At 37.5% G+C, this 25,788-nt stretch overlaps 1 protein-coding gene across 5 annotated transcripts in view; it reads right to left on the bottom strand.

The window, feature by feature from the left end:
• Nucleotides 1-25,788, bottom strand: part of ULK4 (unc-51 like kinase 4) — a 572,842-nt gene that overhangs the window by 416,956 nt on the left and 130,098 nt on the right. For all 5 annotated transcript variants that reach the window (XM_075212480.1, XM_075212479.1, XM_075212478.1 and 2 more), the window contains one exon: nt 14,691-14,774. In XM_075212480.1, coding sequence (XP_075068581.1) covers nt 14,691-14,774 — 84 coding nt within the window. The remainder of the gene's footprint in view (nt 1-14,690; nt 14,775-25,788) is intronic.

Genomic DNA, 25,788 nt, shown 5'->3' with positions numbered 1-25,788 from the left:
ATAAGAGGATTACAATGATTACATATTTATATCAACACATACTTAATTCAAAGCAATGGTTGACTGGAAACTCATTGGTATTGCAGTGCTCTCCCCATAAAAAGTTTGCAAGCCAGGTGGAATTAAGAAATAGCCAGGTGAGGGCAGTTATAATACTTTGCAATAATAATGAAAAATGTTGGAGGTTATTGTCCACACCTGCCAGGACTGGTTGTCAGTGGTCGAACACACACTGCTGGTTGCACATAGTGCCTGTTCTACTAGAAGAAACAATGGTTTATTCTGTTATAATAGGACTCTGTTGGGCTCCAAAAGCCAGGTGACAAATAAATATAGCCGGGTGGAGCGCCCAGCGCTTGGGAGAACACTGAGTATTGTATTGAACTGTTTATATGTTTACTGCATTTGAGATTATATAGGTATTGTATATAAAATATATGTTATTATAAGTAAATATATTCTGATATACTGTATATAAGAGAATTATATATAGTAGCCTCCAATACGGAGTTTTGTCTGAGGATTGTGCACAACTATAGGGTAGAAATACAGCATTGTCCGCCCTATCACTTCCAGTTTCCGGAACGGGAAGCCAAGAGGCTCGAGCAGAAGCAGTACACTATACCTCTAACATGTTACCTTTCGCATAAGCTTCATTTTATTTTTACTAAAAGTACAAATATTTGATTTGTGATTTAATAAAGGAACCAACATCGATTGTACATCAGTGGCCTTGGGGCATTCTGTATGGTCACTGTTTTCAAAGATCTTATTTAAGTCGGCGCTATCTAAAGAGTATAAAGTAAAAAGTAGAAAAGACAGTTCAACAAGTTATCTAGGAACAGTGTATGAAAATAGTGAGTGCACAATAACATATTTAATATGCTTATATTTTCACTACTTCAATATATTTATTATTATGTATTTGTTTATCAAACACTAAGAGATTTTTTGTGAAGATTCATATCATAGCATGACTATTACCAATTTCACATTACATATGCACAACCAGCACAGCCATGAAGCATTTTCTACTGTCAACATGAAACTTTAATAAGCAACTTGGATGCACGGTTTTATATAGAGTTATGCTTGATATCAAAGTTTACCTTCACCATTTTATAGGAGCCTTGCATCACTATCTCCTGTTGGGGAGCACTGCTCCTTCCACTATCAAGGTTTTAAGTCTGGCTTCCTGCTTAATTCCCCACTTCTTGCACTACCCCTGTCATATGGATGTAGCGGCCTCCACAAGATCAACACGCTAATCTCCTGAAATACACTGTGCTTCTGAGATCATTACGATTTCATTAGCCTTAGACTTTCTATCCCCCCATGCTTCAAAACTGGAGACAGTCAGAGGAGCAAGAGATGAAGATTGATAACACAAAGGTACTATGGATCTCATCAAATGCATTTTAACACTGAAGTACTTGATGCTTATATGAACAATTATCATTTTTGTTGATGACACATACAATTGCTTGCCTTGTAAATCTGTGTGCAGGTAAGACTCAAATGCATAGCAATAACTGCCTTGAAATTGTGATTTAATTCATTTAGTGTAGTCTGGAATGGACAGATGGGAAAACTTTGCTTGAGTTGGCCAGCTTAATAAGCATTGTAATATATGGACCTAACATTCCCTGTTTTTAGTACAGAGTGCATTTTAAGTTAGCTATATAGTAACAAAAGAGTCCCAGTCTGTTTTAATATATTGCCAAGGTGAGTGCAGTTGATCAATTTCATCTTAATACATACAATTCCAAAGGATGTCTTGTAGAGGACAATCAATATACAGACTAAATACAAAGTGTTTCAAATAAGGCAAGATAAATTAGCCATAGTACTGAAATATTATCACTATCTAACAGTTTAGTTCTTGTGAAATAAATACTTGCAAAACTAATCACCTCCATTGATGTAGTATCCACTTGCCAAGTTTACTCCTCTTAAGCAGCAAGCGATTCACAGTTTTACCGCCCTCTAATATTGTAGCTTTACTTTTTAGATAAATTAACATTCCAGAAGCAGAGCTATGGCACATTCATGGTACATCCAAGGCAGGGGCTAACGCAGGATTTTTAAGGGGGGTTACCCCCCCCCCCCCCCCCCAAAAAAAATATAAATAAAAAAAAGCGAAAGCTGCTGCGCATGCGCCCGCGCAGCAGCTTAGTTTCGGCAGCTCTGTACTATCCAGCAGCCGCGGCGCTGTCAAAGAAGCGTCCGCGGCGGTGTTGTATAGTGCAGGGGCACTTCTTTAGCGGAGGGGAGGAGTTTCTGGCTCCAGAAACGCCCCCTGCGTGCGCCACTGCAAGGGTTTTATCAAATTGCATAGTACTTGCAAATAAGAGCTTCTGTAAAAGGAAACAATATTTAAAACTAAAAAAAATTATATAAAATCTTATATGGAAAGGACACTGCTCTTTCATATGGATTAACATTTCTGCAGCGAAACATAAAATACAATATGCTTTTCATCCATAAGGTTAAGAGTAGTTTTACAAAAGAAAACTCATCTGAGAAAAGTGGATGAAAGTGCAAATGACAATAGCTTGTAAGCATTATCAGATTTATTTAGTTCTGAGATATATATATATATATATATATATATATCAAAATATTTTTCATATTCTATACACTTGGGTTGGGTTTTATTGACTTTTAAATATGTGTCATAGAAATGTGCAATCTGCAAGGCAGTGATGGGCAGCAGGCGACCCGCTGGGCCTTAACCTATGGCTCCAGCTTCTTCCTGCTTCATGACTCATCAGTCATTTCCTCTGCTTTGTGCTCTGTCGGCCCTAGCTCTTTTTATGGGTTACTCTCTATTAAATAAGAGATAATTTAGCGGGCAACTGACTTTATAACGACATTCTCCGTACAACACAGGGAGGTCACACAGCGACAGCAGTCCTGAGATCAGGAGAGGAGCAACATGCAGTCTGCACATTGTGGTCTCTCTCCTTCTCCTTCCTCCATGGGAACTTCATTAAAACAAGTTGAAGAATTTTTAAACAGTGTGTTATTACTCTTTAGATTAGTAGTTGGTGGTCACTGGTACTCCCAGAGAGCGTTGAGTGCAAGGATTTAAGATTGCTTGGTGTGGAGTCTAAAGGACATGATGAATTTGTGGGAACACTAAAGGGTGGTTAAGAGATATTAGAGGCACTTTGAGGCAAAAGGGTTTCTAAAGAGCATTTGCGCGAGTAGTCGCTGTGAGGGGTACTTTGGGGTAAGTGGGCATTTGAATGACATGTGGGGAAATCTGAAGAATATTTTGTAATAAATATTGTGTCTATTTCTTTGATGGAAATTTATTTTTTTCCTTATTACAGAGTTCAAGGGTAATGTGTCTATTTGAAGGGTAAAGGGCCACACGTGCAGGCTCAGAAAGTGTATCAGGGTGTCCCTCACTGGCTTAAATTGTGATTTTAAATAAGTACAGAATTAGCCTATAATGTCACTGTATGTGAGGTTCTTTCGAACCATGAACTATTCCTGCTGTAAGGTAGATTATTTCTAAGCAAGCAGTTTCTCCATTGTCGGGCATATCTATACAACCAAGGAAGTGTCCAGTAAGCAGAATGATTTTCAATTATTATTTTTAAACTCAACAACTGATGTACTATCTTTGGCTTTCACTGCCAGCTTCTCATACAAAAACAACATGTGCTCTGCAAAAAATAAATCTCCTAATTTACGATTGCACTTATTGCTAATCAATGCCAATTTACAGTACCTAGTAAAGTTTAGAAGGTAAGTGGTAAATGATCTTTTTGGTTGGTCAGTGTGAGGCCAGTAAAATAATATGTGCACCACTTTACTTATCATAGTAGATACATTTTTATGCTTGCAATATTAACTGACCTTTGCAGTCCTCTGAGAAGTCCTTGCAGATGCACCACACACTAAGGATATCAAATATTGAACACACATTTTTAACATGCAGACCTTCAGGAATACGACCAAAGCCAATGGAAGAGATCAAACTTTGCACAACACAATGTAATCATTTTAAAATCGTTTTATTATTATTTTCTGCTAATATAAATCATTATTCCTAACTATGTCAACAATATTTTGTTTTACTCCAGTGCTTGGTGAAAGTACTACAAAATCATTTTGGTACAACATGAATAATGTATAATAAAAAATGTTTGTTTATTAATTTAGTAATTGTTAAAAACATTTTTATGGGTCAATCAGGAAAACACAACAGTGAATACATGTAAATGCAAAAAGTGTACGTATTCGTCAAGCATTTTTTTCCATTTAAAAAAAGCTGAATACAACAGTATGTAATATAGGCAATAGTGACTTCAAGTCATCTCTGCCTGAGTTCGTCCTCTTGGAAGCTGCTTACATTGATGCACTGGCTGCAGAGGATTATAGATATATATATATATATATATATATATATATATATATATATATATATATATAAAGTTTCACAGAGAGTTGTTGAACAAAAAAGGAATCAGTATATACTGTATATCTATATTATGAATGCTTTCATAAAGGAGTGTAGGAATTGGTGTATAAGCACTAAAAAAACCTATAAAAACTATGAAGTGTAGCACAAAAGTCATTTTAATTTCTATAGAAAGGAATAAGATAGTTTGCAGAGTAGGTGTCAAAGGAAAAGGAACATTGGAGGGTTCATGAAAAAAAGCATGAACAGAAGGGAGGGCATGAATCATGTGTTGGATGGTGACTGCAAAAGGGCACCAGTTTATTGTGCAGGAAACATGTAACAGCTGTATTTCTTACCAAGGAAGTCTCAGTAGCTGAAGTAGACCTACACACATGTGAAAGTGGAAACAGATTATCGAAGGAAAACTGAAAGAGGAGGGTAGTGTATATCTGGGTCAATAGGAAAAATAATAGACTTTGACAATTGATGGAGAAGTCTGTTTAAAAGATTACAATAAAGGGCAAGCTAATAATGAAGGGGTCAACATAAATCTAATCCACCAGGAGTTCTACAACAATGGAACACAAGAGTGGTAAGAGCAGGAAAAAAGGTTAAAATGTTGTTGACGACTCTGACCACTGGGATGGTATTCAGAAGTTTCAACAATGAAGTTTGTTTCCAAAGCCAATTTTAGGTCGGCTTTGACACAAGGTCACGACACTGTGTTAAAAATCTTGGCGACATTGACCAGACTAAATGATCTGAATCATGCAAACATTGAAAGGTCTCAAAAAGATTTACAAATATTCAGGTAATTAGATTTGGCAGATATAAATAAACCTTGATTGGTGTTGGTAGAGGGTAAAATATTTACTGGAATATCCAGTGAGTTGAGCAGTTGAGTGGAGGGAGGAATTCTTTCCTGATTTGGGTATGCTAGTATTAAAGTTACTTTCATAGAGGGAGAAAAGTTACATATTGCTAGAAAGTGAGCTTGCAAATCTTCTATACCACTATAAAGAGAACAAAACGAGCTAACAGGTTGGAGAAGAAAGCAAACCCATTAGTCACATTCTCCAAAACAAGAGGGACGCACCATTACTCACTCTGTCCCTTGTACAAGGCTGAAGGCTAAACCAGGACACATTTACCACACACTCCGTTAGACATAAAAACATTTACTTACTCATATTCATTGCCTCACACACTTGCAGTTAAAGTGAGATGTACGTTGGCCTGGAAAAGATGGCTACAATTCACATGTCATCAGTAGCCAATGAAGGCAGTTCCTAACCATAGTATGACCAGGAGTAGGACAGACTGTATGCATTGTTATAATCACAAGGGATTGTCTATCCCTGGCACTTTGTTTTAGAATATAAATTTCGCCATAAGTTATTAGTAAAAGCCATACAATAATACATAAGTCTGCAATTCAACAAAACATAGTTGAAGATTCCCTTTAACTTAAAAAGAATAATACTGGCATGCATGTTTAAGTGCCTAAAATACAATTTAAATTGATGCAATCTCTCCATGCAATAAGGACTCCTAACAATTTTTCTCTATACATTTAATGAATCATGAGATTTTAAATGTAAATGCATCAACAATTCATCAGAAAATGGTTTGAAGCATGTCAAGTTTAATATGGCTCATAGAGGAGGAAACATGAAAACATCAGTAAGGAGAGAAAATAGTGGATATTCAATTGATCATTCTAAACAATGGTTAAAATGCTACTGCATCAAATCTATTTACTTTTATATGCAATGACGGGTTCAAAGTTAGCATTGATGAGCATATCATAGGAATAATATTCATAGAGAGAGAGCTCATGTTCGAAAGAGTATTTTGCACTTGTATATATGTTTTATATTTGGAGCCATGATTTATAATATTTCATAACATGCCAGCATTTAAAGAGGAACTAAACACCAATGTAGGAGACATTCAGTCATACATTTGAAACTGATGCTTAGTATTATTTCTGCAACCTAAGCTTTTTCTAAATTAGAGCTAATAGGCACTTGACGCCCCCCACCCCATAAATTACGAATAAAGTCTGAATACAATGGCAATATAATAAGAGCAAGTCCAAGGGTTGGTGGGGGAGGGTAGGGGATGGTGGTGCTGCATTGTGTAGGTACACACACATAATGCGCTAAGGATGCTGGGAGGCGGGCAGGCTTTAGAAGCTTACACTCTTTCTTCCACAACTCTCTTTATTCTCAGTGGCCACAGATGCTAAAGCAAGTATCTTTCCCCTTCAACTATTCCCTCCCTTTCACCCTACTTCCTTCCCTTTTTCCCCATTTTAATGTAAAAAGTTTATGGTTGCAAGTGGGTAAGGGCTGTACAATGGTTAATGGCTGCATTAATGTACAATATGGAGGACAGTGTGTTATAATATTGAAGACAACATGTGTTAGTGTGTTTATAAACTGGAACAGCAGTGTGCTTGTACTGTAAGCAGTGAAGTTAGTTCCGTGTGTGATAATAGGAGTTATAGCTCTGTGCGTAATAATACAAGTCATATAATGGCAACAGTAATATTATATTGAACAAGGTATATATTGGATATAGTTATGTTACAAGGAATCTGCGCTAGATTGTTATATTGTTTACAAGGAATCTGATTTTAATTAAGATATTGCCGTGCTATATGAGAGACTGTGTTAACTACTGCTAACATAAGAATTATAATATAATCTGGGATACACGCACATATACACATACACAAGGAGGGTACTTCTACACATCTATGAAGAAATTAATGATAGATGATTATTCATTATCTTTGTGTAGGTACATTAACTTCTATGTTGAACTATTGTGTAAGAGTATGTTTGTATGCTAATATTATTGTATATACGAAAAGATACTATTCCACATATATGAATCTGCATTGTGATAATGGGATTTATACTGCCTTAATCATCATCATCACCATTTATTTATATAGCGCCACTAATTACGTAGTGCTGAACAGAGAACTCATTCACATCAGTCCCTGCCCCATTGGAGCTTACAGTCTATATTCCCAAACAAGCGCACACACACAAACTAGTGTCAATTTTAAAGCAGCCAATTAACCTAAAAGTATGTTTTTGGAGTGTGGAGAACATACAAACTCCACACAGATAAGGCCATGGTTGGGAATTGAACTCATGACTCCAGTACTGTGAGGTAGAAGTGCTAACCACTAAGCCACTGTGCTGCCCTGCATTGCTAGAGAAACTATTGTACAGAGAACTATGTGATTGTTTTAGGTTCTGTAAAGTGGTGGATGAGACTGGAGTATACATTGCTTACAATTCCACATTAGATGAGCCAATAAAAATGAAATGTCCACCATCCATCTAAGATTTGTACGATTTTTCTTTATAAGAGAGGATGTAAAAAAACCTATTTCTGCCATATTTTGCGAATGTCTGACCATTAGTTTCCGAAACATTGATTTTGCCCCTTAGGGGTTGAAATTTTGTGATGATTCTTTAATAAACAAACATGATATTTCAAATTAACAGGATTAAATAAGCCGTGATTAGTAAATAGTTTAATACATTAAAAAAAAAAATCAATATTTTGGAAACGGACTACCATCATTGGAAAAAATGGAGTTTATAGGAATACATTTGTCTTGCTTCCTACTTCAAGGACAAGATCTTACATTAAATTACATCCTCTTCCCCATGCAACAACCTGTTAAACTCCTTTTCGGTACCCTTTGGTACCTTCTCTTCAAATGAATTCACTAGTATCTACTCTCTTCGTCTCCTCTCGCTCTACTTCCTGCCCACTCAGCACTCTACCCTCACATATCAGTCAACATTTTTCTCTCTCAAGACTCTTGTGCACATGACAGCCTTAACTAATACCTGTAATCTTTTGTTCTCTCCACTGGTATCTTTCCTTAATTTTTCAATCATGTGATTATTACTCATATTCTGAAATAAATAAAATTCTGACCCAAACTCTCTCTCTTAAATAACTGTTTTGGGAGACATGCCTATATTAAACTTACAACAATCCACAGAGGCTGCTCTAGGATTATTAATGATTTAATCACTGCTTAATCACAAGGCCACTACTCGCTTCAAATCCTCCTTGAACTTTCTTTTGCATTTGGCATTGTTGACTACTCACACCTCATACAAACGTTGCATTCCATAGGTCTTCAGGGCATTGACGTATCCTGACTCTAATCCCACTTCTCAAACCTCGCCTTCAGTTTAGTTTTTTCTGAATTCACTTCCAATTTGCATTCTCTATCACTGGGAGCATCACAAGGCTCGGTCCTAGGCCCTCTGCTCTTTTTATCTATACCACATCTCTTGTAAAACCAATAACAACCTTTGGATTTCAGTATCACTTCTATGCAGCTGACACCCAAATGTATCTATTCTCTCTGGATTTTCGCCATCTGTGTGGCCCCAGTTACTGACTGTATTTTAGCTATTTCATCTTTTATGTCGTTTCGCTACCTCAAATTATTTTTTTTTACAAACCGAGCAAATAAACTCCCTACAGTCAACAGAAGTTACCTAACTGATGTGTCTATTTCTGTTCACAACATAACAATAAACCCTATCCCTCAAGCTTGCTGCCTAGATGTCACTCTTGACACAGAACTGTCCTTTGTTCCCCACATCCAATCTGTATCCAAATCCTGTTATATCAATTAGAGAACAATTGTCAGAATATGCATATTTCTCACACATAACACTGCTAAAACTTTAATTCATGCACTAATAATCTCCCATATTGGCCAATTCCTGCACTGCAACCAGAATTTATTAATGTGTGACCAGTTCCAGACCTGGTGGTGCCCTCTTCCACGTCACAACGACTATACATTGTTTCCCTAAACTTTGGATTGTCCTTCCATAAACTTAAATATTTTTCAAAGGGGTTACATAGGTCATATGCATACAATTTAGCAGGGTAATGTTATTATGATTAATAACAGAAATTAGTTTTGGGATATGATCTCTTACAAATACTTGTTATTTATAGCTCTCAATTCTGCTTCCCATGCAAGTCAACACTTTTTGAAAGACCATTTTCTTCTGACAAGTGTTCATTTAAAATGTATTTTTAAAGATATAAATTGAAGACTACTACCATTTAATAGCAAAACCTCCCTTTCCTGTTAACACTCATCTGCCAGTCACTACATTGATTGCCTGTACTTAACCGAATCCAATGAAAAATAATTTACTAACAGTGTCAGACTGGGGCATGAAGGGCCCACCAGGGAGAAAACAATGGTAGGGTGCTATTAAATGTGTCACCGCCAGCGCTGAAGGTGTGTATCCAGCCAGTACTGGGGGCGGAAAGAAATAAGGATCACTGCCCGTTATCTCACCTAAGTGATTCTTCATTATTTCCAGCACAGTGTCAATTACTAGTGCAGTCATTTTTCTTTCCTTTCAACATACCACATAGGACACACGGAGGGTCAGGGGTAAGGTGCGGGGCCCAGGGGATTTCTACGGTACAAAATGGGCTAGTCTGACCCCAACAAAACAAATATTAACAAAACTGCACCAAAAGTCTGCATCATTCCACACTGTGGAATTCCCCCCGTGTACAATTAGACTTTCAAATAGCCTCCAAAAGGTTCAAGTATTTGCTAAATACTTACTTCTTTAGGCAAACTTATCAAATTCCAGTGCCACATTTTTAACCACGGCGTACAAAGTGAAAAAAGTGTACGCAATGATGGTGTAGGCATATGACCTCCTGACCTCATCTGTGCCGGATTGTAGAGGTTGGGGAGTGATGGTGTATGTATTACCGGGTATTGCGAAAGCTGCATGTGGAACCTGGGGAGGAAGGCTGCTGAGTCATACCCCGAAGGCTACCCACACAACACCAGATTTGGCCAAGAATGTGCAAGCAGTCTAGAGAGGTGGTTCCAAACGCGGCTGCAGGGTGGCCCAAAGCTGCTCTCTGCAACAGTTATAATCTCCCTAGGTTGTCTACCCAATAACTACTCCTCAGTACTTATAAACATTCTATTTCTATGCTCAAACAACCACCAGACCACAAAACTAACATTGGTGTATGACTGCATCATATAACCCAGCTAAGCACTTGTTCTCATTGCAATCTGACTGGACCAATAAGCAATCTGTAGCATTTAGCCTCATTTATCAAACTCCCCTTTTTTTATAGATATTAAGCTGGAGCCTTATTACTGTTTTATCTCTTTGTTAATACATAGCCTTCATTACCCTGTTGTTCCCAATTTTATAGAGCTGCATAGTATGCTATTGCTATATAAATGATAGTAAATAAATACGATTTTAAAAGGCTCCTTATTTTAGCGACACTTTCCCCTTACAAATAGCTTAAGCAACAAATCCATCCATCAGTCATAATTCATGAATGTCAAACTTGTATAGCTAGATGAATCTAATGTAAATAGAACTAACAAAGCAGAATCGCAATGCATTTAAACAGCTGAATACAAAACTAAATGCAAAATATGTAAACATAAAAGTGCTGAAAACACAAAGTGTCAGCCCTAATAAATATAAGTCATAACTCTCGATTTGTGGACGTAGTGACTAGACAGTGAAAATCTGCAGCTAGCTAACTGGACAGAAACTGAAAAAAACAAACTAGCGAATACAACTGCCACTATCATCAGCACTAAGCCTGAACAACAATCAGGACAGGGCAAAAGCTAAACTCTTGGAACTAAGTGAGTAACAAGCATCATGGAAGATTATAGACTCATAATGCAGACATTCTATAGGAAGTGACATTTCATCAGGGATAAAGGTTGGGAAAATTTATATTTTAAATATCCCTTTATATCAGCATGTTTAGCCCTCCAAAAAGCCTTTATCCTGATACAAGATTTGCAATAGCACAATAAATAAAAGGCCCTTGGGCATTTCAGCCGTTTACAAATAACATGGATGACAGCGGGAACAGTGAACAAGTGAAATATAGGAGGCAGATTACCCAAAGAGTACACAGACCCATTGGGTATTTTCCAATGGAGGAAAAGAGACATTGTGAAGTCGAGCTGAGGTTAATCTCTTCTATATCGTCTGCAGTGTAACCATTTGATGTCAAAAGAAAAAGAGTGTCCTGTTAGTTCTATAAACTCTTTTTTATCTTGATTTTGATTTAGATGGTTGACCAGAGCTATTTGGTGAAAGTTGGATAGAAGGTGGTGTTGGGAAGAGTGGCCTAAGTATGCACAAATTATAATTTGGGCTGGTCATATAGTCATATATACTGCTGCCTATGAAAGCACAAAACACTAGATGCACGGTAAGTTTTTGTTTTTTTTGTGAAAGCATTTGATCCAATAATACAATACCATCTTGTATAAAAAATCGTATAGGATACTGGGTTTTTTTTGTTAGTTTTTTTTCAAATCACACTGTGTTCCCATTAGTCTAGGTTTCTGGTAATAAATAGTGATTATTCTCCCTCTTTTCCATTACGCATCAGGTCATATTTTTGAATGTTGATTTGACATTTGAACCTCTGCTGCATGACTTGAAGAGTGAATGACTAGGTTTAAAAAATAGGTAGCATAACTATTGATCAATCTTTATATGTCTATGACATCTTATTTTACCTTTCAGACCTGAAGATCAACATTTGTAAAATTCTTGATTCATTTAGTAAACTTGCAAGTTACAGTATTAATGCTCATGTAAATGATATGATAAAATGGGTAAAAGATGTAATGTTCCCATTTAGAAATACAATTAAATTTATTTAAGTGGATGGTTGAAGTCTTACCTAGACATTAGATTATCATGCAGAGGCCACAATCTGGATTATTAAATACCGCTTTATGCACTTATTAGTTAGAATTATGTTGTGCAAAATAATATACTTTCAAGAATAATGTATTTAATAATACATGCATTGCCTTTATTAATTGCAAAAAGCATATAAAACAAATTACCCAAACGAAGTATTTATTACGGCAGGGAAAGATGCCTAGGATTACAATAAAAAATGAATGACCACAAATAGTGTTGAGTTAGCAGCACCATATAAGGACTGATTTAACATTTAATGTTTGAAATACAAATGTGTTTCCCAAAATCTGAAACTTTAGGATAAGGGTTAAGAAAAGGAAGTTTGTGTTTACATTTTTCAGGAGTTTTTGGGAAATACCCTATCAAGACAGATTAAGTCGGCAGTCATTTAACACTGAGAGCTTGAAGATGCTTGCTCAACAAATTAGTACTATATACATTTATTCTTGAGAACTTCAAGTAGTTGGAAGTTTGAGATCTACAGATGAATTACTTGTCTTGGTACAATTATGGCAATCGAAGAATAGATAAATGAATGAATATCTCTCAAATGAGTCTGTATTCAGCACAGGTTCAATACAAGATGGAACCAGGGCCCTCTTTGATAATGAAACATAAAAACTAAGAAATTCATATGTACAGAATTAAAAAAACATACAAAAATATTAAAGGACCTTTAAATCTAAAAGGTAAAAAAAACACAGACACCTATGCCCCCGTTTGTTCATGGCAAAAAGGGGCCATCTTAAGTTTCTAATTTTAATTTAGCTTACAGATGTCACTATAAGCGTCAGGATTCCCACAATTGTCAACATTTGAATTTAATTTCCAGGCAGAGTCGGGCTGGTAAACATGTCAGACTTTTGTGCACTACAATTCCATTCATTATACGTTCAATTAACATGGTTATAATCAGTGGCCAAAGTGGGCTTCGATGCATTGTCACGCCATAACGCCATTTCTCCTACTGCCTTTACTGTATAACTATCATATTCAACTCGCTTACATTTTGACATAAGGCCACTTCTAAATTTTCACTTTCACCACTAATTAAAGTGCAACTTTCTTGTATCTACATACTCATTAAAAATCCACTTATCAAACCCAGAGAATGAGAAAAGACAATGTGAATAACTACATGATAATAAAAAGTATGCTGTAGAAATGGTTAAAGGAAAAATAGGGACTTTTTATTTGCTATTACTCTGCAATCAAATAATCAGAACAGACAGCAAATATAAAAACACAGCAATCAAAATCTGACCATTTAGAGGCAACAGTTATCATCAACAGTTATAGGAGTACATACCAATGCATCATCAGAGTGCATGCCATTCCATTAACTGGCAGAGACAACGTGAAACGTCTTACATTTTATACCAACTATATTTATTCTAGGACAAGCTGGTCTTTATTCATTTGCAAAGCTACTAGCAGAATATACACATGTGCTGACAGCAACAAAGCACATGCTACTTATTTGGGGGCAACAAAATTACAATAAAAATTGTTTGTGGATAAACCCTAATGTGTCTACACCTTAACAAATGTCAAAATGTGTTGTGAATCCACACAAATTTGGTTACTTTGTTACAAGATGACAACAGCATTTATTATATACATCTCAGAGCCTATATGTCACCCAATGACAGCTAACTACATGTCCATTACAATATCTTGGAAGGAGTCCAAATATTGCAAAATGTTTTCCAGGAGGTTGTATAAGGTTCTAAAGTTTTTCATTTCTGATGTTAAGCCTTAGCAATTTTCTCACATTTATCTGCAAGCTATAATCATGTCAAAAGAACAATGTTTATCAAGATTTTTCTAGCCAAGGGAGGAATGCTTTTCGCCTTGGGCTTTGCCAAGAGCAGGAAAAATGTCATATGGGGTTTATAAAGCTACTACTGCAACCTATTGATATAGTGATTACATGTTATTGTTCTTAATTGTGGCTGGGCCGAGGGGATGCACATTTCAGTTTTAAGCAAACTAAATTTTAAGCAAATCTTTATAGCAACATGTCAGAAGTGAGTAATTAAAAGGAACATAGACTGCTGCACTGGACTCATGGTTCTACACTTTACAAAGCCTCACAGGAGTTGTTTGTCTTATACCACAAGTTATCCCTAACACGTGACTTCATTTTACGACTTGTGAAATCGATTGGACTTCTGCATGGCTGTGGCTTGTTCATTTCCAATCACAATCAGCTGTATTTTTCTGTCTCAGAAGAACATTTTAGTTTCTACGTCTTGATTTTACGTTAATTAACAACATGTTAATTTTAAGCTGTGGGGAAAAAGTAACTTATCATTTTTTATCTATGCAGCGGTCCATTGCCTGGTTAGTGCTATTTAAATTCTAGAGGTATACTTGCTTGACAAGATGCTGCACAGCTGCTGGCTACAGTTCTCACATAATGTCTGAGGGGTTATTACAGTGGAGGATTTCTAGAGAGCACAACTTACCCCTTCCCGAAGGCACCTAATTAGCACAGTGTAGGCAGCCGAGGGAATGGTCCAGATCTCTCGGGGCTGATCTTTTTTTTCCTCCTGTAATAAAATAGAAAAAGAAGTGATAAATCAGGAAAATCCAGCACTTCAGCAAACCTAGGTATTACAAATATAAGACAGTTAACAAAGCTGTCATTTGTACAGATTAAAATTTACAATTACTACACTTCAACATTTATATTTTAATAGTTTAATGGCATATCAGTATATATAATCAATAATGCAATGTCTTTCATATTTAAAATGTGTTTTTAAACATTATCATGGTTAATGGTTTCTAAGGTGAACGAAAACTAATCACCCAATATTTTAATTTTCAGCACTTGGTTGTTCCTTGCTTACATTAATTGCATTAACAAGTGTATTATTAGTAGTATTAGTAATGCTATTGACATTTTCAGTGCATATAGCATTTGAGCAGCCATGTGAATATGCTGGCTGTCATGTGATGATATTGAATCAAATACATGTACTGTACAAATAAGATGGATGTATACACAATATACAGGCTAAGAAATAGGAATTCACTTATAATGATGGTCAATATTATCATCATCAGATTTTCATCAGCATCAATAAGAGCTTTGGATAGTTCTGCCAGAGAAGTGATAAGCACCAGTTATTCGCTTTGTCATGTGAAGAACAATGTGAAAGGAGTACACTAGCACTATATGCTAGTTAAGGTAACACACACTATAAAACATTAACTCAAATCAACCAATATTTTGAGAAGTGCCTAAAACAATGAATCAGTCACATGTTTTTCTTTTTCCTGTGGCAGACACACACTCAGCACTTTAAAAAAAATCCCTTTTCTCACTGGCTGGCTGATGTGTAAATGGGTGCGTTTAATTATGTAAAGGGCTTCTGCCCCGCCCTCCCCTCCTCTATCCTTTCTTACCTTGTAGAGCAGGCATAGGAGTGGGATGTAAGGCTCTGTGGCCATGTGATCAGTTACATCATGCTTCTGCTTCTCAATGTCAGTAATGGGCTGGGAGCATGGTAATGTCACAAAGCAGCGACATGATCCCAATAATATCACCAAAAAGCCTAATTTCCTGCTCTACAAGACAATACATGTCTGGGAAGGGGTGAGAGCGGGTAAAAAGGGGATATGGTGAAGAATGGGGAAATAAAGATGTGTGAATTACAGGGCATTGTGGTGGAAAATGAATGACATGGGAGAGGGCCACACACATAGAAGCATAAATACATACATATGATACATTTGGTGGCACTTTCTTGTGAAGTCAGAACTTTGTCCTAACTGCAGGAAGGAATGCCCCACTTTATATTTCTCTTTAAAACAGTGCAGCATGGCGAATGAGCACCTAACACTGGTGAATTTCTAGGTAAACAGATAGTGAAGTAATTAAACAGTGGAACATTATTGCATGGGGTGTCCATGCTCCCTTGGGTGTGGTCAGCAAATGTGAGTGGACGTTTGGCCTAGGGTGCCTAGCACCTAACACCAGCCCTGGTCCAATTGTAATTCAAGTCAGTAGAAAGCCCCATTGTAGGGATGATAAATGAGTCCCCTTAACTACACAGAGGGAACGGGGGTTTTTGTGCTCAGTGACCACAGTTACAAGACCTCATATGTGAACATCACATGACATTAAAGGTAATATAATTTTGCATAACCCAATAAAGTTAACATACGTAAGGTTGGTAGATACCATTCTACTAATTAAGTTGACATCACAGCAGTAGCAGTGTAAAGTAATATAACATCTAATATAAATAATATATCCAAAAGTTATAATATGCATCAGTGGTTGAAGTGGGCTGGTATACAGTGGCATGCTATACCGCCACTTCTACTACTTTAATTGTAAAACTATCAAATTCCATTCAATTACATCCCCATTACATTTCCCATACTGCCACTTCTAAATTTCCACTTCTACTACTGATAAGCATAGAATAAAAATAAGACTAAAACAGACCCACCATTAGCTACATTCCATTAATATGGACATGAATACGATAGTAGTCAGCATATCGATTCTGACTACACCGACAAGACTTACCACAACATCTTGAGTCCGGACGACTGCTTCACAACGAGGATCCAGCAAGACTCTTCTGTGAAGTGGCTTGAAGCAATCCCGAAGAAAGACGCCGGCGGGACATGATGACGTCACTGACATAGGCGACGCTGTGAATGCTGCTCTTAAGGGGGTAATGTAACTATGCGGCCATGTACAATGTACTTGTTGGTGTTCTTTCTTCGGGATTGCTTAAAGCCGCTTCACAGAAGAGTCTTGCTGGATCCTCGTCGGAAAGCAGCCCTCCGGACTCAAGATGTCGTGGTAAGTCTTGTCGGTGCAATCAGCACCGGTATTCCGTACCCCACCCACATGAATAGATATACACGTACATCAGCAAAAATATACTAACAACATGAGCAGTACTACTAGTAATTTTAAGTAATAGGCCCATTAAAGGTAATACGCCACTCATCAGTATTATTATGCAGCAGCACTGATATCAGTTATAAAGTCACCAATATACCCATGTAATAATATGCCACCAATAAATATATTCAATGTCACCAGCAGTAATACGCATAATACCTAATGCTATGTATATCAGTAATAGCCAGTATGTCCATCAATTATAAGCAACACCGTAGCAGTAATACCACTACTACTGCAGAACTAGCATGCAAATCAATATATTGCAGCATTAATAGTAATACACCTCTAACAAACACATCACTATTATAGCATCACATTTGCATGCCGTTATCATCATGTTCATTGGTGTGTATTATAAACAAACACATAAAATACAAATGTAAATTAATAAAAAAATTTAAATTTCTGAAATAAATTGCAAATATGATAGGACACAGCACTTGAAGATAATGGTGGTTAGCCTAATTTACTTTGTGAAAGGTGTGCTATAGGTACTCTAACTTATCTGAACTTATCCTATGAAGCATTTAATATATAAGTATTTATTTCAGTAAATGGGCATTCATCCTTTTAGTTTTACAGCAACATTACAATGCTATTGCAAGTACTTTGAACAATGGGCTTAATATAATTTGCTTCTCTAATAGGCTTGAATATTTAGTGATTCATGTATGACAATTTTTGAAACAGACATGTTTATAAGATCCACAAAATGAATGGCTATTCCTTATTTACAAACCTTAATATAGAAACGGGAATACACTACCCATCAATAGGCAGAATTCAATGATAATTCTGTAAACACTATCTGCATAAGATGATTTACTTAATTTTTCAAAACATGAAGGATCACTCAAAATCCTTCCCAGCGCTCCCATCATGACAGCTCACAAGATCAAGGAAGCGACCTGAACTAAGAAATAGGCTGTATCCTCAAACTCAATATTGTTGCAGCCCTAACAAGAGCACAGTTGGCAGTGCCAGCAGCATTCCATCAGCCCAGCAAAGTGTAGCAGCAAAGGTAAGTAGTATCTGTATGTGTGTCAGTTATTGGGAGGCTGTGTCAGTAAGCTAAATAAAACTTATAATAACTATGTAATATATTATAAGGAATAACGTGGCCCTTACCTTAAATTATTATGGACATTATTATGGATGTTACCTCGGAGTTCTGTATAAATTTTTAATATGGTTGTGAAACTCCTTTGTAAATGGTAAAGCTATTATAATTTACAGCAGGACGTATATTAACTGATATATTATAATACCTGAAAATGTAACAATGTGCAATACAGGCTTATGATTATCTTTCTTGTTGGCAGCTAAGTTATTATTGTTATATTTAGTGCAACAATCCAGAGGGCAACTACCTAAATAAAAGGGGGGCAATGAAAACAGTGTATCAGGAGAATATGTAGTGTATGTGTTACCGTGATGGATTAACTACATTTCTTTTATGGTGCATAAACATAAATTAAAAATACACAATAAAGAGCAGCATTTGCAAAAGAAAATATAAGTAAAATGTGTCTAAAAAGTGCCAGAAGTAAGTGTTGAAGCACTGAGAAATATCTCACATATACTAATAACATGATCATTATCTTTGTAGCGATGCTTGCCAAACACTGACAGAAGTTAATGCATTTCTGTTAAATGTGAAATGTGTGTTGCCAGCCTACGGTTACCTTATATTGAGTAAAAGATTTCACTGAAGCAGCAGTTTGTGCTACTCAATTCTCAAATCGATCCTACTCAAAGTCAAACTTTATACAAAACAGTCAGCATACAATCCAGCTCAATATCTCAAATCTATTCAACTAACACAAGTTTTAAAGAATCAGTTTAAAATAATTTAAAATTTAACTCATACAACCGAAGTTATTCCACCACTAACTCTAAAAACATGGACACCCCGCCCCCCCCCCCCCACCACACACACACATACCCCTCCTCACATGTGGGAATGGATGAGATGTGAGGAAACCAGACACTCCACAGTACAATATGTAAGTTCTGCTGATGTCTTTGAAACTCATGTGATTTATTGATTTACATGACCCCCATCCAAGAGGATCTGGTGTTATCCCATTGTTGAAGTATGAACAGGCTAAATTAACTCTTTCATTACAGAAAACACAGAAAAGCCTTCTTAAAAACAGAATGCATTACCATACTCCCATTTATATAATTACCATTATCTCACAAAACCAACAACAAAGGGATTTAATCTTTAGTTAAGGAACTGTGGCCAGGACATGCAAATCACTCAGTGTATGCCCCTTCAGCTTTGAAACATCTGGAGAAATAGCATAGATACTGACATACCTTTATCCAATTTGCAGACAGTTGGTTTCAATTTACTAAATCTCATTATTGCAAGAAATGTAGAACTTGCAGCACATAGGATTTGTAGTATACCCACATAGAGAAAATAGTACATTTAGCTTGAAGCTACAAAGCTCTGTTATAAATAAAATATATTAACAGTCGTCTTTAAGCAGACAATATTGACATGCTCCTTTGCAAAAAACTCAGTGTTCCCAATCTAAACAAAACAATGAGGTATTTAATCCTTAATTATTTGTGGGTAGTTTTAATAATGCCTCTACTGTGTCCTATTTACAGTGGGTGGCATTGTAGTTACTTTTTGCCAACTTCACTCTAAACCTACTGGTTATTTTACATGGGTATTCATTACCCATTTTTCTTATCTAGGCTATTATACAAGAGACTTAAATGCATAGCTAACTGTAAAATATAATGTTATTCTCAACCTAATTGGCTCCAATAAAGACTTTTAAAGATATGTGCGTATTGTAAAAGATGGGTACAAACTATTTATGAGCCATCTGCCAGTGACCTCAGTTTAAAAGTCATGTCATTTGGTTACCTCTGAACTGTAAACAATAGGCTACGCCCATCTTTATTACCCCCCACCTCCACCCCACACACATAAATAAATTATCAGCATCACTGCTTATAGCCTGGGCTGGTTACCACTAATGCATGTGGACAAACAGTGCAGGGTTACCCTGCAAGTACAGTAATCAGCACCAGGCTGGGCTAATCACCCTATAACATGGTGACAAGCAGTGTGGGAACCCATGTCATAATGTGAGTCAGTCCCAGTTTGGTCAGCATGAAGCTGAATTCCTATAGAAAATCAAATGTGTCAAAAAAAAATGGCAGGGTTTGGCATATAATAAGTGAAAGTTAATAAAACAATAATTCAATTAGCGTGTGGGACTACAACTTCCAGAAAGCCCTGGCAGCCATAATCTGCCTGGGTATGCTGGCACTTGCAGAACAACACAGTGCCAGCACACCCATGGCTACCAGAGCATACTGGTGCTTGGAAAACTGCAAGCGCAATCATGCCCTGGTGACAAGGGCACGCTGCAACCAATTTGTAAACCCACAAACATGGGTAAATAAATACACAAACAGCTGCAGGGACAAACACAGGATTTCTGAAGGGGGTTTCTGAATGCTTGATTTCAGAACAAAGCAAAAAAAAAAAGCAATAAACCCAAAACAGATCCTTTTTGCAGTTAAATTGTTTTAAGTATATAACAAATACAGTGGAGTCCCAAAGTGTTGCTTATTCACATAGTCTTATCAAATAACCGGAATGAGACTAATAGTATATTTAAAAGGGTAAAATGGTTTTTACACAGCATACAATAGCATTTTACCTGTGGTGAAGTTAGCTGCATCTACCAAACCCTGTGTGTTTCAGGTATGTACTGTGAAGCAGTAAGCATACAGTAAGATACACCTACCAAAGAAACAGAAGTTCTTGCTGCATCCACCGTGTGGTTGATGCCGCGGACTGGACTTCAGGTAAAATGCCTTAATGAATGTAGCATTATATTAAATACTTTGGAATTAATATTCATATCAAAAGTATAAATGCAGGAAATTGTTTCTACCAACCTAAATACAGTTTAGTGGGTACTATCTGTGAACTCCGTGGCTGGATCACCTAGAATTAACTTATAGTATAAATGTATTTTAATTAGTGGCAGAGGGTCGTTACCTGTGTATTCGGTCCTGTTAAAAAAATATTTGAATAATGTTAACAGCAAGTAATTTGGGAAATCGCATTGATGTAAATTTTGTTAAGTTTAAATTGTGTTAAATCCAAGTTTGGAGAATATATTACATCCTGATGCTAAACATCTAAAGTAATATCTCAGACTTTGCGGTACCAGTCCCTTTCTCTCTCAGGAGGCCACCAAAACCATCATACACGCACTCATCATCTCCCGCCTGGATTACTGCAACCTCCTCCTCACCGGCCTCCCCCACTCTCGTCTCTCCCCCCTCCGGTCTATTCTCAACGCGGCCGCAAGACTCATCTACCTCTCACGCCGCTCCTCCTCTGCCTCCCCTCTCTGCCTTGCCCTTCACTGGCTCCCCTTCCCCTACAGAATTCTGTTCAAACTCCTCACCACCACTTACAAGGCACTCTCCCACTCTACTGCCCCTTATATCTCCAACCTCTTCTCCATTCACACTCCCGCCCGCTCCCTGCGCTCGGCCAATGACCGTCGCCTCTCCTCCACTCTGATCACCTCTTCCCATTCCAGAATCCAGGACTTTTCCCGTGCAGCCCCCCTTCACTGGAATGACCTCCCTCGCTCCATCCGCCTCTCTCCCACTCTGTGCTCCTTCAAACGTGCACTCAAAACTCACCTCTTTCTCAAAGCCTACCACCCATCCACTTAACCCCTATTTCCTCCGCTCATTCTCCCCTCTCTCCCATTGCCTCAACTGGCTCCTCTTGTGCCTGGTCTGTCAACCCTCCCTTAGGATGTAAGCTCGAATGAGCAGGGCCCTCTTCCCTCCTGTCTCCTCACCTGTTCTTCTGCTCCATGCTTATTGCAGCAGCCTGCCTGGAGTTTCTGAAGTATTGGTATTTTTGTTTCTTGTTCTGTACTGTTTCACCCTGTATAGTCTACTGTTTGTACTGTGTACGGCGCTGCGGAAATCTTGTGGCGCCTAACAAATAAATGATAATAATAATAATACCAGATAGGATGAGGGGGCTAGGTTACCCCCAGCCAACATGTGTCTCAGAAACAGTATATAAAGAGCTATATTTTGTATTTTAACTGTAGTATACCATCTGAGCTTCTGGAAAATCACTAGTACCTCCACCTAGTGTGTAAAGGTCCTTGTAAGGATTGTAAAGCGCTACAGAATCTGTTGGCAATATATAAATAAATGATGATGATGATGAAGGACCCTTGAGCACACATCACTGCTTGAAGATTCTGCCTGACGCCTATGCCCTGCTGTATCCTGTGACCAACAGATAAGAGCTTACACTCTAATCCATTCCACGGCTGTCCTGTGTTGAACAAAGTGTCTCTGTGTCAACGCTATGCCCATTACTCAGCAGCCCTGATCCATAGTAAGCATTTAGGAGGTACCAGTCAGCCCACAACAAAGAGGTGCTTTAGCAGCTATACCAGCTAACCAGGTGCTGGTGAAAGAGCCTACTGGTGGCAGCCGAATACTCCTACAACTATTGCGCAGTTGGCATTTCGCAAGTCGGCAAATGTCTGGTGGCAGATCACACCAGTAGGAGTAGTCAGTAACAGTCGGTTACTGACTGTGAAAAAATGATCCAGATAAACTGTGTAACTTTCCTTCTCCTTCTTCCTCCACAGACCAGGTGGCAAAGTAAGGTCATCTGATTATACCCCCTCCCCCTACTGAATCACTCAGCATTCAACTTCCAATAGTAACAAACAACCCCAGACAGAGACAGAAGAAACATTGGCAGGACTGGGAGAAAGACACACTGGCAGGACAGATAGAACTTGCAGGAATGGGAGACTGACATACTGGCATGACAGACAGACCCTGGCGCGATAGGAGACTGGCCACTGGCAGGACAGACAGAAATATCAGTAGGAATAAGAGACTGGATAACTGGTAGGACACACAGACACTGGTGACTAGTACACTGACAGGACGAACAGCCAGACACTAGTAGGACAGAAAGACACTGGCAGGAATGGGAGACTGACACACTGACAGGACGAGAGACTGACAGGATAGACATACACTGGCAGGACAGACACATCGCATGTACTCACCTTTTTTCCTCTGCAGATTAGGCAGCTAGAGATTCCCCTCCTTCCAGAGCTGTGTGACGGGAGCCTTCTGATGACATAGAAGACACTCAGCACCTGAATGGTCTGTTCTGCTGCTGCCTGACCCTCCCATCCCCCCTCCTCTGCACAGAGCACAGTGCAAACCTGGAGCTTGTGTGCAGTTTCTAATTCACAAACAGACTCTATAGTCATTTTCAACACAGAGGGAGTGTTTCTTGGCAACAAATAACCCCACCCCTTAAAGGCGCCCTTGCGCTGCATTCAAGTACCCCTGGGATTCTGGAAATGAGAAGAGGATTATTAGTAATAGGGGGTAATGCAGCTTTAAATGACTTTTATGACGATTAACTCTGTAATCGTTTAAGTTGTTTTTTAGATACCTACACTAACACTAAACAGTTAGATACAGATATTTATTGTACTGTAGATGCTTGATTATGGTACCTAGTACCCTATAGATGCACAAGTATTCTATGTGCCTCCATTCAGGTCATTGTCATTTAGCTATAAGATATAGCATGTCAAATGCGTCATCTGCAGAACATGAGAATGGATGGGGTATATTGCATATGCGATTCTCTGCATGCATCTGTAATAAAGAGAAGTCATATGCAAAACAACACTACACTTCGGTAGATCCATTCAGTGCCATGTAAATTAGCAGGGGTGCTTGCTGAGTTTAGTTTTGTTCAAGTCATTCATGTTGCAGAAGGACCCCATGGTGTTTGTCCCCATCTTAACAAGCCCAAACAATAAGCACTGATGCTGGTTATTCATTTAGGGAGGGAGAGAACGATTGTCGGTTTCCTTTATTTATTATAAATAGGGATACAGACATTCTAAATTTCATACTTAATAACATGGTTAAGCATTTATAATTGATTATTTGTGGACAAACTACCTTTACAACTCGATCATGTGATCACCATTCTTTTCATATAAGTTGCGGAAATCAGCTGTTTTTGAATGGAGCCTCCATTTTAGGTGGAGGTAGTGTGTGCTAAGTTCCGAATCCTCCGTGGAGTCATTTAGCTATATCAACAGATTGGGGCTCCAGTGGAATGCCACTGTCGATAAGAATTCCATCCGTACAGACTCCGATCCTCTTGCTGGACACTACGCTATTTTATCAGAAAAGAGCTATATACATTATGCATTTGTGTTAAGTTCCACTCTCAGAGAATCGCTCTCCTGTCTGCTTCTAGATTTCAGTATTTACAGGAATTTACCCTCCGAGTGAGCCTCCATATGTACATCTAACTTCCACTATACATTTTTCACTTCATACATCTGGTTCTTCTATTGCAGCGCCCTCTGTATTATTGTATCTTGCATAGCTCAGTCAGTCAGACTAGGTTTATGAGAGCAGAGGTTGTGGGTTTGAGCCACGTGTAGAATGGGAGCCATTTTGTTATTTATTCATAACAGATTTAAAAATATACTTATAAAAATTCTTTTATAGACTTGGTATATTGTCTACATTCAATATATAAGATAATAATATAAAATTGGGGAGGATTTGACCCCAAGTAGTAGATGAAAAGAAGTGATAATATTCTGCACTATATTAACCCTTGGATCAGCATGCTAATATGGGGAAATTAAATGACAGTGTTCCTATCTGCTACAGTTATTCATATATTTTCTCGAGTGTGGCAGCTATTCATTTGTGGTTATACACCCTCCGTGTACATCTTTAACACTCAGCGAGCATGAGAAGAACACCAATCATTTGAATGAGATTATTATTTGCCTACAAATCCATTTGGGTTGCAATAGAAGGCAGGATTTATTCTCTTAGTGCTGAGGCAAGATTCAACGTTCACTATTGTGATTATCGGCAGGTGTGCTGGCCACCTGCTATTAGACTTTGGTTGAATGTAGTTATCACATCTCCAAAAAATGTGGGATACTACAGTATAGAACATATATTGTCTAAATTATAGGTTTCTCTTTACAAGTGTATTACTATTTACTCAAGATACTCTTCCATATTAGAATTGGTTTTATATTGATTTTATATATTTAGAGTATATAACAAGGTTTATTAGCCTTTTGGTTTTATTTTTGAAGTAATGTAATGTGTTTTAATAAAGTGATATTTTTGTAAGTGCAACCCAGGTTTTTGTGAGTGTCATTCTGACATATTACTCATATGTGTGTGTGTAGAATATTTTTTTTTCCTATTGCACATTACAATTTGGCGCCCCGAATTGTCTATTAATTAGTCCTATAATAATGACTTTTTTAAGTACTTCACAATACTTTTTAACCCCATTTTCCATCACTTTATATTGTGAATTGTATCCTGTGAACTATGCCCATTCTATAGCTTTTGTATAATTTTTTAGTTTTTTTCCCTCAATTTGACAATTCTTTCTTAAAAGGGTAGATCTATCAAGTTTAAGGATTTTTGGTTTAGCTTTTTCTACTGTAGCTTTTAAATAACCCTTCCATTCAAATTAAATGGACATTTCCACCATTTGTGTGTTTAATACTCAA

Source organism: Mixophyes fleayi, chromosome 5, assembly GCF_038048845.1.
Source record: "Mixophyes fleayi isolate aMixFle1 chromosome 5, aMixFle1.hap1, whole genome shotgun sequence".
Classification (NCBI taxonomy): Eukaryota; Metazoa; Chordata; class Amphibia; order Anura; family Limnodynastidae; genus Mixophyes; species Mixophyes fleayi.
This window is presented reverse-complemented; position numbering and strand designations above follow the sequence as displayed.